General features: G+C 29.2%; 2 protein-coding genes across 4 annotated transcripts in view; both read left to right on the top strand.

Annotated features, from left to right (window-relative positions):
• The first annotated feature begins 924 nt into the window (after positions 1-924).
• LOC657232 (cGMP-dependent protein kinase, isozyme 1) lies at positions 925-1,827 on the top strand. Its single transcript, XM_963703.3, has 3 exons — positions 925-1,298; positions 1,356-1,544; positions 1,592-1,827. Exons 1-3 carry the CDS (start codon positions 940-942, stop codon positions 1,752-1,754), a joined length of 711 nt encoding a protein of 236 aa, XP_968796.1. The 5' UTR covers positions 925-939; the 3' UTR covers positions 1,755-1,827.
• Positions 1,828-6,179: 4,352 nt separating this feature from the next.
• Positions 6,180-17,515, top strand: part of LOC657306 (phosphatidylcholine:ceramide cholinephosphotransferase 1) — a 57,151-nt gene continuing 45,815 nt past the window's right edge. The window contains exons 1-3 of one of the 3 annotated variants that reach the window (XM_015984687.2): positions 6,319-6,341; positions 13,184-13,215; positions 13,267-13,402. In XM_015984687.2, the coding sequence (XP_015840173.1) occupies positions 6,334-6,341; positions 13,184-13,215; positions 13,267-13,402 (176 nt within the window). In that variant the 5' untranslated portion in view covers positions 6,319-6,333. Of the gene's footprint in view, positions 6,342-13,183; positions 13,403-17,515 lie in introns of those variants that run through there. The other 2 variants (XM_015984686.2, XM_015984688.2) reach the window with 2 other exon arrangements.

Here is a 17,515-nt window from a genome sequence, read left to right as displayed (position 1 = left end):
CAAACATTTAAGGAGTAGTAGAAAAAAAAGTATTTCTTATACGATTCTAAAACAAACAATGCTTAATGTTTGTTTGTGTAAACAAATACGTAACAAATGGTAAATGGCGCTAAAGCCAAAAAACGAAAGTAGCTGTGGGGGTAGGAGTAGCAACTATTTCTTTCCGTATTTTTTACACAAAACGTTATTTAAGCATCGTTTGTTTTAGAATTACAATAGAAATAATAAAATTTAGATTTCCTAATTATTAATTTAATAATTTTAATTAATTAATACTCAAATTATTATTAGGACTAGTAGCAAACATCTGAAAAAATTCAAATGCATAGAGAAAAAAGTACTCCATTTAATAGTAGGTAACCGCTGATTTCTATGTGATTATTAAGATTTTGAGATACAGTAACTAATACTTTTAGCAGACCACCTTGTATTTATTTAAAGAAAAGGATTCTTCCATCTATTTATGACTTACAGTAATATCAAACAACAATGACCTATCCTGTTGATTCAGGACTGATGATCGTGCCGATGATTCTCCTTCATAGACACATACCTATAAACGGTATAAGCTGTCGTGAAAGAAGAGATGCTACAAAATAGATCGGATTGTAGTTCGAATGAAAACGGGGAATGTTTTGCACTTATTTTTATTAATTCTGTAACTATTCCAAAATTTATCATGAAGGCATAGTCGAATATTGGGGTGTTACAGATAAAGCTTTCAGAATCGATGTAGATAAAGAAGACAAAGTACTATGTAAAAATTTAACCCCCCCCCAATTTGGGGGGGTTGAATGGTAATGAAAAAATAAGCACAAATTATGATTTTTGAAGAATTTTATGTCTTTTTCGGTTGTTTACTTTTGGGAAATCATATACATTTTTAGGATTCTGCCTAAATTTTTAAGACATCAAATATCGTAATGTCCTCCTTGATTGATGTTGCTGGAGGCGTGTCTGGGTGGCGAAGTTTGGATGATTCTACGAGATCGAGAATGTTTCGATGAAGACACGACCAAATTTATCACCGGGTGCGTTTTGGAAGCGTTTGGTTATCTACACAGTAGAGGGATAATCTACAGGGACATCAAACCCGAAAATCTGCTCTTGGACGCCAATGGATACGTGAAACTTGTTGATTTTGGGTGTTCGAAACGGCTGGGGTACAGTAGCAAGACTTGGACGTTTTGCGGAACGCCTGAATATGTAGCTCCGGAAACTATCCTCAACAAGGGACATGACAGAGCTGTGGACTACTGGGCTCTTGGAATTTTGATGCACGAACTTTTAACCGGAAAGTAAGTCAAATAATAATTGGTCTGTTTGTTTGAGGTGGGTCTATTTTTATATTTTAGTCCCCCGTTTACGGCTTCAGACCCCATGAAAACCTACAATCTCATACTGAAAGGCATAGATATGATCGATTTTGCCAAACATCATATCGGGAGAGCGGCACAAAGTCTTATCAAAAAATTGTGTCGGGATGCTCCATCGGAGAGGTTGGGGTATCAGAAAGGTGGAATACAGGATATTAAAAAACATAAGTACGTTTTCCGAAAGGGTGTTTTCGATTTTAGCACGTTTATTTCAGATGGTTTCAAGGATTTGACTGGGATGGTTTAGTCAATCAAACGCTACCTTCACCAATTAGACAACCAGTGAGAGGTTGTTGCGATACAACCAATTTTGACTGCTTTGGCAAAGATAACGACATTCCTCCAGATGAGTTATCAAACTGGGATTTGGAATTTTAACACAAATACGATGTTTTTATAACTGAAATGGACAATAATTGATGTTAACGTAATAAATTCATATCTTTTACAATTACTGTTTTATTCTAAGATTAAGGTAAAAGTAAAAGTACTAGTACTTTTAAAAACTGCAGCAAAGATCAATTTTTGATAAAAAAGAGTAAGTATGCTAAAAGTATCTTTTTACTGTATCTCAACACCTAACAACTACAGAGAAACCATTGTTTGCTGTTTTATTTTTTTTTCCTCTAGTGTTAATTAAGTCATTAATTATTAAAATTGCTGCACAAAATTAGTGTTTTATGCAACGCGCATTTAATGATGTTATTAAGATGCGAATGCGAAATAAAAAGTATGTAATTGGTTACAAAATTAAGTACATTTTTACTGACGTAACGTTTGATGATGTTAGGGTCAGTAAACTTAGAGATTTTTATTTTATTTACAATGACAACTGCTATAACTTAAAAAATATTTTTTATTAACATGGAAAATGCTCAAGTCCCAGTTAACGCCCCACAGTTTTGGATTTTTAATGTCTGTAAAAAAACATTATATACCATTTCACTTCATAATAGAATTTTGCAACAGCGCTATTGAATTTTTTGGAGTGAAATGGAGCACAAATTGAGAGCTTCTGGTGGGTTTTCTTAGCTCAAAACGTGTCGATAAGCTTTAGTTTAATACAGAATTCTTTTCTTTTACAGAAACTCTCAATTTGTCGTCTGTTTTTCAATCCGAAAAATTCAAATGCGCTGTTGTAATTCTACTACGAATTGAAATAGGATATACATATGTGATTTCTGTTCATTAAGATCGAAAATAATTTTCAAAGTATATACTATTTTTTCGAAGAACCAATCCGTCATAAAATAGTTACAAGTTGCAACATTTTTCAAAACGGTTAAGACCTATTTTTAAATGTCAGACCATTGTCAAACGCTCAATCTAATAATTGTTGTCATGTTACATTCCCATTGGTCAAAAGTTGGTCCGTGGTTGTTATAGCGCATTCCCATTGGTCACGAGTCTGGCTTATCTTAAAAAAACATCTGTATCTTAAGTAGAGGCCACAAACATTTAAGGAGTAGTAGAAAAAAAATAAGTATTTCTGATACGATTCTAAAACAAACAATGCTTAATGTTTGTTTGTGTAAACAAATACGTAACAAATGGTAAATGGCGCTAAAGCCAAAAAATAATAATTGGTTAAAAATAAAATACTCAAACGAAAGTAACTGTGGGGGTAGGAGTAGCAACTATTTCTTTCAGTATTTTTTGAACAAAACGTTATTTAAGCATCGTTTGTTTTTTGAATTACAATAGAAATAATAAAATTTAGATTTCCTAATCATTAATTTCATATTTTTAATTAATTAATACTCGTAATTATTATTAAGACTAGTAGCAAACATCTGAAAAAATTCACATGCATAGAGAAATAAGTACTTCATTTAATAGTAGGTAACCGCTGATTTCTATGTGATTAGTAAGATTTTGAGATACAGTAACTAATACTTTTAGCAGACCACCTTATATATTTCAATGATAAATTTAACGAATGTTTTCCTTAAAACAAATAAAAGTAAAAAAACAAAATATTTATAAAAATGATCGTAAGTTCTTTCTATATACAAAAAAAGTGATCCAACATTAATATTAAATTATTGGCCAATAAGCCTGCTGTCATCGTTTTCTAAAATTTTTGAAACTTTTTAATGAAATTTCAGCTAGTGAATTCATCCCAACACAGGTGCATTATAGGGAAATCTGTTGACTCAGCTACATTTAGCTTCACTAATGTTCTGTTAGATAAATTAGAAGAAAAAAAGGTGGTTCTTGGAATTTTCTTAGATTTCTCCAAAGCCTTCGATAGCTTAGATCATAACATCCTAATAAGTAAATTAAAGAAATACGGCATAAGAGGAATTATGTTAAAGTTGATCACATCTTATCTTAATAATAGGTATCAGCAGGTCACAATAACAAAAAACAGTACTGTATATACATCAAATAAACTTCTAATTAAACAAGGTGTACCTCAAGGTAGTATACTAGGGCCTTTATTTTTCGTAATTTATATAAACGACCTAATAAACATTTTAACAGTCTCAGACACAATAGTGCAGTTAATTTTAATATATGACAATATGACAGATACAATGAAAGAAGCAAAGATATGCATGAATAAGGTAATAAACTAGACTAAAGAAAATAAATTAGTGTTAAATTTTGAAAAACCTACGGTATTCATTTTGCAATATGTAATCACAAGAATACAGAGAAACCGAATAAAATTGTAATATCATATAAAGAAATCGAATTAATGACTAATCATATAGATAATTTATTAAAAAAATTAAACTCAGTACATTTTACAACACGTGTTTTAAAAAAATACATTAACATTGAACAACTAAGAATAATATACTTCGCAAATTTTCAATCATTACTAAGCTACGGTATAATATTTTGGGGGCAAAATGGAAAGATATCAAAAGTATTTGTTGCTCAGAAACAAGTCATGAGAACTATGTTTAACTTAAAATATAATGAAACTTGTAGGAACATCTTTAAAAGCAATAACTTTTTGACAGTAACTGGTTTATACATATATAGATTACTTTTATTTTTCTTTAAACAGAATCTACTATTTAATGTCACTAACGACCATAAGTACAACACTCGCAAAGTAGACTTAGAGTATCCAAGACACAAACTCACGGTGACGGAAAAAAATTCTCATTATGCAGGAATAAAACTATACAATAGTTTACCTGTGCATCTACGCACAACTTGCAATTTAAATTTATTTAAAAAGAAAATATTTGACAACATTTTGGATCTCGAACCATATACTTTAAATGAATTCTATAATAGACAGGTTTTTTGACTTACGTCTTAAAATTATTTAAATATTTATTTATTTAAATAAAAAGATAATTTTGGATTCTTCGATCTATTCATGACTTACAGTAATATCGAACAACAATGACCTATCCTGTTGATTCAGGACTGATGGTCGTGCCGATGATTCTCCTCGATAGACACATACCTGTAAACGGTATAAGCTGTCGTGAAAGAGGAGATGCTGTAAGAATAGATCGGATTGTAGTCCGAATGAAAACGGGAAATGTTTTGCACTTATTTTTATTAATTCTGTAAAAATTCCAAGATTTATCATAAAGGCATAGTCGAATATTGGGGTGTTACAGATAAAGCTTTCAGAATCGATGTAGACAAAGAAGACAAAGTACTATGGAAAAATTGAAACACCCCCCCCCCAATTTGGGGAGGTTGAATGGTAATGAAAAAATAAGCACAAATTATGATTTTTGAAGAATTTTTCGTCTTTTTCGGTTGTTTACTTTTGGGAAATCATATACATTTTTAGGATTCTGCCTAGGCTTGGTCCAGAAATAAAAATCCATTTTGGGGTGTATAAGAACACGGTATTTTGTTAGTTTTTTTAGGGCGTTCTTAAAGTAGTTTTAAAGTCTACACATATTTGGGAACTTTTAGGAATGATAAAAATTTATGATTTTTGAGAGGTTTTAAGCCCTTTTCGGTTGTTTGCTTTTGGGCTAAATTTGTAAGATTTTGCCTTGTTTTTTAAGACGCCAAATGCCCTGGCCCAGAAGTAACATTTTATACTCTACTATAAACCATTACCAGAATTAACTTAACTGTAATCAATGACAAAATAATAAGTTGGTCATTACAATCCGAGCAATTTTATGGCTCCTAATAACACCTTGGCAATAATCTTCAAACAATAAGTGATTATAATTGCATTAAAAGAAGCTTAAGAAAAATTAGCCAGTAAATTACCGAACCTTATGTCTTCATAATACATTATGTTGTAATAATACAAAAAAAACGGAAATCGCTATCTCAGCGCATTCTAGAGAGGTGAGGAAACAAACAGAATTTGTTAAAAAATATTTGATATAAAAGCCAAAAATCAACTTTTTTATCACCATTTAATCGGTGGTGCAACCCTTCTGAACCAGCCTGTGTGTACTTTATTGGTTTCAAAAACTTTAATTCAAAGTGAATTAAAAAGGTTTCCACTTACATGTTAATCATTATTTTAAAAGATTTATGACATTACGAGCGAATAACTTCCGTCAACGCACCAGCCATAACAAAATAGCAACAAAGGAAGTAACGTTAAATAATTTCGATTCCACGTGACATACCTCTCGCAGTTTGGTTCAACGCAACCGTTTTTTTCATCGACAACTAACAGGCTATAATTTAGTTGAAAACCCGAAGCTTTGTGAATAATTAAGGTACGCATTTTACGTTCCAAATCTCCAAATGTGTTTGAACAGTTCGTTTGATTGTGAATAATTAATAGTACACTAAAAAATGATTCGACCTAGTTGCGTGGATGACAACACCTGTTTGCTTCGACACTGTGTTGGCGACGGAGACGAAACGCAAGCGCACCTGTCCTGGTCGTCCTGGTCGTCAACACCAGGATTTAACCCATCGCCCAAGAAGTCCGTCCGTCTCCTTCCAGTGCCGCGCGTAACTGCTAGCAGGACACAGTTCGAATCGAATCGACTACAACATGACCCAGTAAATACCGGTATTTTTATTGTTAACAGCACCTTTGGACACTGTAAATACAAACACTCCTTTTTGCGCTATTGTTATTACTGATTTTTTTTAGGCATAAGTCTTTCTTTCACTTAAATGTTGTAACTTTTGGTAAGTGACGCTGGTATGAAAGAACATAGCAAAATCGATGCTTTGTGGCATTTGCGATAGTTGGGTCCATTATTACAATTAATTGTTTTATTACATTTAACCTTTTCATGTCATTTATCACACAACATTTCGCTAAAGTGCACCGCAGCTCTCCAATAATAATAGGTGAGAAAAATATTTTTAAAGATATCAAAAGTGTACTTCCAACCAGACATTGTGTTTGAACTATTTGCTCGCAGACAATAATAAATTAATGAAAGAATAAGTGCTCTCGATGTAATAGAACTTTTATAAATTGAATTAACTATGGCAAGGGATTCTCCGGATTATTGATTTAACTTTTTTCCATGTTTTTAGTTGAAATAAATAAACAACTGATGAACTGAACTGATGAAAAAAAAATATAATAAAGTATACATTCTACACAGTGAGCCTCTATGACTTGCTTTTCAAATTACACAGAGTTGATATTTGAGAATGAAATGTTTTGTTTGTGTTAGTTCCACACATTTGAATTGAATTAGCATTTGTAATTAATAATAATTAAGTCATCCTCAGGTCGTAGTTTTTGTAAAAAAAGTGTCTTAAGTATGTTGGGTTGCTAATTAAATTATTTCACATCCCAAAATAGAAAAAAATATATATTTTGGAGTACCTAATGAAGTTTTTTTCAAAAACTAGTTTAATAAGTAGACAACGTTTAAAAACATCACAACTTTGAGTTTAAGTTTTTTGGAATGGTCCCAGTTGATATTTTTTAATGAAATTTGAAGAAGTCATAAACCATTACTAAAATTAACATGCCTAAAAAATCGTCCTAGATTCAAAATTACAAATTTTTGAATTTTGATTTTACGAAATATCTTGTACAGAAGGGAAAAGTTAAATTTTTTGTCCTGATACCTATTTCGTAATGAATTTTGAAATATGTGATTTTTATATGTAAACTGATCGAAAATAACAGTATCTCCAAAAGCATGACAAAAAATACCATTATATATTTTCTATGAAGCTTTTTATTTTATCGTTTAGAATTGTACTGATTTTGTATCCTGCAGTAAAAAAACAGTAAAATCATCAGTACTAAATATCCCCAACTTGAACAGTATTTATTTTAAAAATCTCATTAAAGTGTTATTTTCAGAATTTACGAAAGTGATAGATGATGAATTATTTCGTTATAACAGCATTATACAATTTTTGCTATTGAAAAATTACGAATTTTTTAATTTTGGTATGTATTATCAAAATTTCTAAAATTTACAAAATTTCATTTTTTTGTACATGCTGTTTTAATAAAATCATAGACCATGACTGGAAAAGAACTATCTGTCTTAAAATATTATTGATTGATAACACTATCCTACTTTCGAAATTGGAAATTTTTTTAATTTTTTTTACCGAAAACCATTTTGCCAAATTTGAATTTTTTGCCAAATGATCTAAATTCTATTTTTGAATAAAATTTGGAAATTTGGTAAGGAACTATATGCCTAACGGCACTGTTTTATTGCAACTTTATGATTACGATTGTTTATACTTGATAAAGTAAAATAAGATAAAATGTTGAATTGGATTCTGAAATTTTTTCATCTTTTTTTTTGATAACCTATAGAAAATGATGAATAGTTTCGGTATTATCAAAAAAGGACAATAGCATATAATTTTCTGCAAGTTTAAAAACTAGAACATTAAAAAAACATCATTTGGGTTTGTTTTGGACATGTTACAATTGAAATTTAAAAAAAACATGAAATAATAGACCATAATTAAGACTCTCATATCATAAAGTATTATTTTCTTCATATTTTAAAATTACGAATTTTTCAATTTTAACTTAGTCCAAATTTTTTTACAAGTAAGTATCAAATTTATTTTTTGCAAATGTTCTACAGATTTTAAACATGCAGTTTTAGTAAAATCATAGACAATGACTGGGAAGGAACTATCTGTCTTAAATATTATTGATTGATAATATGATAACACTACCCTACTTTCGAAATTAGAAATTTTTCTAATTTTTTTTTCCAAAAACCAACAGAGTTGATTTCTGAATGTTCTATTTTTGAATGAAATTTGAAAATTTGGTAAGAAACTATATACTTAAAACGGCACACTGTCCTACTTTCGAAATTAAAAAATGTTCTATTTTTTTACCGAAAACCAACAAAGTTGGCCTTTTTGCAAAATGTTCTAAGTCCTATTTTTAAATAAAATTTAAAAATTTGGTAAGGAACTATATGTCTAAAACTGCACTGTTTTATTGTAACTTTATGATTACGATTGTTTATGCTTGATAAAATAAAATAAGATAAAATGTTGAACTGGATCCTGAAATTTTTTTATCTATTATTTTAGCTGTTGTTTTTTAATAACCTATAGAAAATATCATAAAGTATCTCTCATATCGTAAAGTATCATTTTCTTCGAATTTTAAAATTACGAATTTTTCAATTTTAAATTTTTCAAATTGATTTTTTTGCAAATGTTCTAAAAATTTTCTTTTCTACAGATGTTCTAGTTGTTATTTTTTAACGAAATTTCTGAAAATAATGTAGACAAATGGTGTTGTTGGGTAAAAGGGCATTCGTAATATTTTTTAGTTAGAAAATTACGACTTTTTAAATTCCAGTTTCATAAGAATTTTAAAAAAATCCCGAGTAACAAAATTCAGTTTTTTTGGACATTTTGTAACGTAATCTAATTTTTTAATAAAATTTTGAAAAATTTTAGACCATGTCCTGAAATATACCCAAATAATGACACCGTCTTAATTTCGAAATTACGAATTTTTGAGTTTTCAGTTTACCAAAATTTCTTGCGCGAGTATCTATCCAGGTTGATTTTTATTTTTATTTCGAAAATGTTGAAAGTCAAAAGACTTCATTTGGAATTTAAAATATTTAAAAATCACGATTTTTAATTTTTGGCCGTATCTTCAATTTTTTTTCTAATGTTGAACGTGTTATTTGTTAATAAAATTGTTCCCACCACGGTATTCTATCGACCACCTGTATATTGACGCACGAATACCCACATACGTACAGAGGTGTGTTCGTGTCATAGTTCTGATACTGATCAACAGTCGCCTTTTTGTAGGTACTTACTAATAAATGAAATTAAACGATAAAAACAAATTACCTTTTCTCGAAACACTTAAGTAAAATTGTGTTTCACTCTTCGATTTGAGCTTAACAATAGCTGCGTTACAGGAACAAAAGGCGTCAGTTAACAATAGATTTTTGATTTTTTTTAATTGAAGTCGATAGCGCATTGTGTTAAGAGTAAAAACACAAAACGTCATTAAAATTAATTTTAGATCTGATGCAATTTTAGTGTTACATTTAAATGGCGTTAGTTGGGAATGAATCCATAAAAAGGTACAAAATTCTAGACTTATTGGCTTTACTTTCATCCTTGATTTAATTAAGAAACATAATAATTAATCATAATAACCAGGCCTTAATTTTTTTAACAAATTTGATAAACCAGCCGTTTAATAAAATAAAATAGCAAGTGCCTAATATTTTTTCTGTTTGTAATTGGCTTCTTAGAAATGTTGATGACCATTCAATCAATAGATCAATAATCAATTACAGTTAGTGTTTTTATTCATTTATTATTAATTGCTTTATTTATTATGAAAACACAAATAAGTAGGTACTTTTTGTAATTTGGCGAAATGTTAAAGTAAGATAATGACTATTCAATTTTTTACTTTATGAGTTAGTTCGAAACATTTTAAATGTTTTGATTTACATCAAAATAACTAAAAATCGAGTCATGTTTTTACACTTTTCTCCTTGCTTAGCAACTGTTGACCTTAATAATAAATTAACAATTAACAAAAACCTCATAATTGAAATTCGGAATCAAATTATTCTAACGCGAATCACAACATTAATGTGCAATTGAATAACAAGAAGCATTGCGTGTCGGAAAAGAAAGGCTTTCTTTAAGAATTTCCATTGAAATAATTAATGTAATGTCTGACGAATTTTCTCGCCAATACAAACCGCTCCTTAATTTCATAATCGATAGAAATCGTGGACTAAGATTGCATGCATGCACGATTTTTGTCTTCTTCTACAAGACGGACAAAAATATCGATCGTTATTGCGTCGTCCATTTCAACAATAAATTAACGAAATCAATTTCTTTCGAGGCCACTTGTGCATTTGGCAAAATTCGTCGAGTTTTCTGATCGATTACATAAAATGTTTCATATCTTTAGCGTTGCCGCCCTTTAGACCACTCCTTGACAAACAGGATTGGCCTCAGGACACAGTAAGGCGACCACTACAAAACCAACAAACCTAAATTAAACGCACAGAAGCCGGAAAAAGGTTAAACTACGATCTAATAGTCTTATTACAACAATCACAATGCAATTTTTGGCAAAAAATATATCGTAGTTAGAGGATGGCATTTAAAAAAAATCCTACAGGGTGACCCAGCGGTGTGTAACTTTTTTGCTATTAGAATTATAACCATTTTGTTTTTATTATCCGATAGAGCGACTTAAAGTCCACAAACTAAAAATATTTTTATTATGCGCAGGGTGTTGTATACAGGGTGGTGTATCAAAGTTATATTTTTTTAAATGGAACACCCCATATATTTTTGCATAATTAGATTCTACGCGAAAAAATATTGTACCTTTATATAAACTATTATGGGGATCTTTTCGTTTCGGAATTATTCAACTTTTCGTTATAAAAAGACCAATTTTTTAAAAATCATTGTAAAATCGCTTATGAATATTTTCCGATAAATTTGCAACAGAAAAATTCAAAATATCTTGTATTTTTTGCAAATAGACGACTTTTAGGTAAAGCACGCAGATAATATACAGGGTGTGCCAAAACGCAAAAAGTTGAATAACTCATTTTTTTCAAATGGAACACCCTGTATTTTATTAAATGTATCGATAGCATATTTGATAAGCTTTCTAACGGTATAGGGTTTGCATAGCAAATTTAAATTATTTTCCGAGATTTTTCAAAAAAATATATATTATTACAAGAAAATTTGTTAGCTTAGAATTTGATATTCAAATGGTAATTAATTTTTTGATATGTACTAAGGTGACTAATTACACAAGTAATCTAATTATTACCTGATACATAAATGAATTTCACTCATCAAGAATTATTAATAAAATAAATAAAAAATTATTTTTTATTTTTCTGAACACTTTAAGAAATATTGTAAATTTGCTATACAAACCGCATATAAGCTTATGAAAAATGTTATTCAACTTTTTGCGTTTTGGCACACCCTGTACATTATTTCCATGTTTCAAGTAAAAGTCGACTATTTCCTAAAACTACAAGATATTCTGAATTTTTCTGTTGTAAATTTGTCAAAAAATATTCACAGGCAACTTTGCAGCGATTTTTCAAAAATTGGTCTTTTCTATAACGAAAAGTTGAATAATTCCGAAACGAAAAGAGATAGACACATAATAGTTTATATAAAGTTACATTATTTTTTTGCGTAGATTTCAATTATACAAAAATATATAGGGTGTTCCATTTAAAAAAATATAACTTTGCTTCACCACCCTGTATACAATACCCTATGTGCAATAAAAACATTTTTGGCTTGTAGACATTAAGTCGATCTATCAGATAATAAAAACAGAGTCGCAATATTTCAAATAATAAAAAAGTTATAGACCGATTACTCACCCCTGTGTCACCCTGTATAGTCGCATGATCGCATTATTTATAGCACGTTATCTTTCACTTATTATTATTTTCTGACGGCAAATAGTTAATTCATGGGAAAATAAGTTATTCTCAATCAAAATGTAAAGTCCTTCAAGAATTAATTAATTTAAATGATTTTTAAAAATAAACCTGAAAAATAATTGATGTTAAATCATAAATTTGTTAATTAGGCAAAAGTAAAAAACTCACCAAACACTGAATGATTCACTTTACACTATTAATACATCGATAATGAATAATAATAAATTAATATGCAAATATTTGAATGATTTGCAATTGTAGTGACTTTATTCTGTTGGTATTAATTCCCCTTTTTAAAATTTCATTGTTCATTGAGGAATTTTCCAAGTGAGTTTTCCTTCAAACTGCTAGGCAACCACCAATACAAATTATCTTCAGTTAGAACACTTCCTGTGAATCAAACAGGATACAAGATCGGTTTTTAAAGTTGACTGAGATAACACTGACATAACTTCGGAAGTTCAAATATTAATTATTTAAAACTTCGCATATTTTTTATATTTCGATTCTATTTTTTTTAATTCGTTTATAATTACTAGGAGTATTAATTTTTCAGTACAAATGAAATAAGGTTACATTTTTCAAAATTTATGGTTGCAATAGTAAATTATCGCTAATCACCATACGCATACCATGAGCATTTATTAAAATTGTTATCAGTCATCCCACCTTTTTTCATGGCCATTACATATGTTTAAATATAAATAGCCTACAGGTGTATCTAAATGTTTAAACAGTGCTTGTGAAATTTTACCAGAAATTATAAGGTCAGTAACTTGCTTTGAAACACATGTAAAAAAATTTAAGAAAAAACATTCTTATAAATATTTTTATAACAAAACGAATCATTGAAAAAACTCTTTCAGTTACCAATTAAAAAGTTATAAAAAATGCCCCTTTTTGTTTTCATTTTCTCACTTTACACATTCAAACTCATTTGTGGTTATATTCCAGTGGCAATGACGGTGATAGTCTATCCAACGAAGGTAATTCATGTAATTTTCCCGAGGAAATCAGAGCTTATCGCTCTCATGTAGCACCGGATCATTGCGGAGCTCCGTGGACAACCACTTCCTCTGAACATTTTACTTCTTACCCAGTGCCTCAACATCAGTTCAATTTTATAGAAGATTTGAAAATCAGAAAACGATCGTTTCTAAAGCAACATGACCGGTAAGTTTTCCTCAAAGAGTGGATCAAATTTTTACTCTAATTTTTACGACTTTATTGGTTGTAAATTAGGATCGGTTACCGAAAGCAAATTAAAATTTAATTCAGTATTCAGATTTAAGTAAAATGTCATTTATTTACTTAAATAAGGTGCGCACAAAACAAAAAAATACGGACAGAACGTTAAAATAATAATAGTATATAAATCTACAATGTGTTTTTAAATTATTCTCATCTAGTTAACTCTGAAATTGGTTTACATGTGCCGCTCTGCTAAATTGAATTCTCTGTCAATAAATGTCAGAACTATTGGTTTTGTGAGATTTTCAAATTGTCAATTAATTAATTTTTAAAATTTCGTTAAAATGCAACTAAATTGTTACACTGTGCAAGAAAACACTTTTATTGTCGAAGCTTATTTCTGAATTAATAATAATAAAAATAATAATTTATTTCTATCAATTTATACAGACGTAGTAACAAAATTGATACGAAAAACGTCAGTATTATACAAAGAAATAACAATAACATAAAAATAATTTTAAGACGTAAGTCAAAAAACCTGTCTATTATAGAATTCATTTAAAGTATATGGTTCGAGATCTAAAATGTAGTCAAATATTTTCTTTTTAAATAAATTTAAATTGCAAGGTGTGCGTAGATGCACAGGTAAACTATTGTATAGTTTTATTACTGCATAATGAGAATTTTTTTGCGTCAACGTGAGTTTGTGTCTTGGATACTCTAAGTCTACTTTGCGAGTGTTGTACTTATGGTCGTTAGTGACATTAAATAGTAGATTCTGTTTAAAGAAAAATAAAAGTAATCTATATATGTATAAACCAGTTACTGTCAAAAAGTTATTGCTTTTAAAGATGTTCCTACAAGTTTCATTATATTTTAAGTTAAACATAGTTCTCATGACTTGTTTTTGAGCAACAAATACTTTTGATATCTTTCCACTTTGCCCCCAAAATATTATACCGTAGCTTAGTAATGATTGAAAATTTGCGAAGTATATTATTCTTAGTTGTTCAATGTTAATGTATTTTCTTAAAACAGGTATTGTAAAATGTACAGAGTTTAATTTTTTAATAAATTATCTATATGATTAGTCCAGCTTAACTTATGGTCAATGCATATTCCCAGAAAATTTGTTTTCTCTATTCATTCAATTTCTTTAGATGATATTACAATTTTCTTCGGTTTCTATGTATTCTTGTGATTACATATTGCAAAATGAATGCCGTAGATTTTTTCAAAATTTAACACTAATTTATTTTCTTTAGTCCAGTTTATTACCTTATTCATGCATATCTTTGCTTCTTTCATTGTATCTGTCATATTTTCACCCCAAATTAATATGTTTGTGTCGTCAGCAAAGTTAACTGCACTATTGTTGTCTGAGGCTGTTAAAATGTTTAATAGGTCGCTTATATAAATTTTGAAAAATTAAAAAAAATATATAATTTAGAGACTTAATAAATAGATAATGGTAATATTTGGTGTCTAAATGCCTGTCATTAATTCTATAATGTGGCATTTCTGATTTTCCATGGGAAATTCACAGACGACTAGATGAAAATCATTTAAAAATACATTGTATATAAAATATAAATATTAATATTTATACCAATTATAAAATGTAAGGAAGAAAAATTATTCAGCAAATACTTCTAAATAAAAATACGTTGCCTGAAACTGGGCAATTCTAATTACTCTGTAGTTACAGCTTTTAGATATACACAAAATAAGGAAGGTTTACTTACGTCTGGCTAATTCTAGTGAACTTGTCTAACTTGTTAGTTGTTACCAACCCATCAGCAAAAAAAAAATAAATAATGAAAAATTAATTATTGTTTGATAAATTTAATAAAAAAGCATCTACCAACCTTAGGAAATTATTTATTAATTTATTAATTATTTTCATTTGTGTTTTTAAATGTAACTAAATGGGTTTTAAAATTATGCCAGTGATTGTAATATATCTCAAAATTTCATTTGACTGTTACCTCTCACGTGTGAAGAAAGAAAAAAACAGCAAGAAGTAAACAAAATAAAGGAAATTTATTAATAAAGAAAAAAAAAGAAAAAACAAAATAAACGAAAATATAAGTATGGAAAAATGGATAGACCACTTTATGGAAGTACTAGATGGAAGTCAAAACAAAAAGTGCGGAACCATTAGAGGAAATAAACGAATTTACAAAAGAAGAAATAGAAAAACAGATTAGAAAGTTAAAAAAAGAAAGCTACAGGAGAAATTGATCTTTATACCCACTCGTTGGGACACTCTGTATAATAAAAAAATATTACCTCCTACAGGATATAATAACAAATGTTTAGGAATCATCATATTTTTTGTTGCCTTTGGTATTGTGACGTAAAAGTGAAGCACTTTGTAGATGTCGTCTTTCAAAATTGCACCCGGATATCCTGTACACTCGTCTAGGTTCCGGTATTCTCCGAGTCCCTCCATAAATTAACAGTGTTTATAGGACTATTTACTTTTATGTGTAAATTTTTACGGAAATCGTTGCATTTGCAACATTGCACAAACAAAAGTGTTCATTTCCAAGGAACTTGCTTTAATGTCAATACGTCTAGACTCAGCGAAACTGCTATTAATGTTATTACTTATTACATATCCCATTTCCTATGCAAATCATAACAAAAGCACTCAGCTCAGACGAGCATCCACACCCTCGGTTAACACCGAGTTACCTTGACCCAACTAAACGAAATTAATTTAGAATTCCATCCCCATAATCCACATATTAAAGAAACGGAACCGTATCATAATTTCAACTTTTTCGCTTTGCGTTTCTTTCAAATCGATCAAAGTATATATAAATGACATTACGGCATTATTCGACTTGACCCAATTTTTTTTTATAGTGGTTTACATAAAAAACGGCGCCGCTCTGACACAATTGATTTGCTGGTGTTTGATTAAGAAATAGGAATAAAAATGGACAAGGTGAGAGTGCGAGCAAAATTTCCCGGCGCATTCACCATTTCGCCCAGTTAACGACGTATAACAATTAATTAAAAGGTTCTTGACTTCGCCTGAAACGTGTAGAAAAGCTTGCTGGTCGTTGCTCTCTAACCCTTACAGACGTAATCAATCATTTTTGGCAAGACCTGAAAATGTTTACTGCCAGCGAATTTTTTGTGTTCCTACTCTTTAATCAAGGATTATTAATCATTTATGAAAATAACGCTGTTTCAAGTAAAACTTTATCGTTTTTAAGTGGCATCCAAATTGTATTTGAAGCAAATGTGTTTTATACAGAAATGCAAGTTCTTTCTAAAGGAGATTTTTTTTAATAACCTGGGTAACTAGATGAGATAAATTTACAAAAATTTACACTTTTGAGGTATTTTTTGCGATGTTAGCCTTGATTTAAGAGGCGTAAAATTTTGCTTGCAAATTCCAAAAATTTATTTTTCACAGGAACACAAGGTGAGTCTGCTGAAAATATTTTTCAATATATCTTAAAAACTACTAGTACAGAAATCAGCCTTTTCTACTGAATCCTTTATTTTTATCTCAATACAAGTGAATTTTTTCAGAATTCTTATACATTTACTTACAAATAAAACATGTCTGTATAAAAATATGTAACTTATTTTTGACCGAATTTAAGGAAGAGATTTATAATTTTAATTAAGTACTACTATTAAAAATAAAATTAATAACATTTTTTATAATAATAATAATAATATTCAATAAATTAATTATCTTACGAGGAAGTGCAAATATGTTAACCATGATAAAGCACAAAATAAATTGATCCATATTTTTTATTTTTTTAATAACACTGCGATGTTTGTGTATATGTCAACTGCATATTTTCATATGTTTTTTTTTTAATTTTCTGAAAAACTGTACATTTTACAGAAAACTAAAAAGATAAAAAAATTCTATACGATTCTAAAAGTGGGACCTTATTTTTTTTGTTTAAAGATAAATACTTCATTTATTCAAACTTATTATTTTCACTTAATTATTTTTTGGGCTAGTAACTATTTTTTTCTTTTAATTTCTTCTAAAATGACAAAAGTAATAACTAATAATAATGTAATAATAATTTTTTGCAGCGATTTATAATA

This window comes from Tribolium castaneum, chromosome 1 (genome assembly GCF_031307605.1).
Source record: "Tribolium castaneum strain GA2 chromosome 1, icTriCast1.1, whole genome shotgun sequence".
Taxonomy (NCBI): domain Eukaryota; kingdom Metazoa; phylum Arthropoda; class Insecta; order Coleoptera; family Tenebrionidae; genus Tribolium; species Tribolium castaneum.
This window is presented reverse-complemented; position numbering and strand designations above follow the sequence as displayed.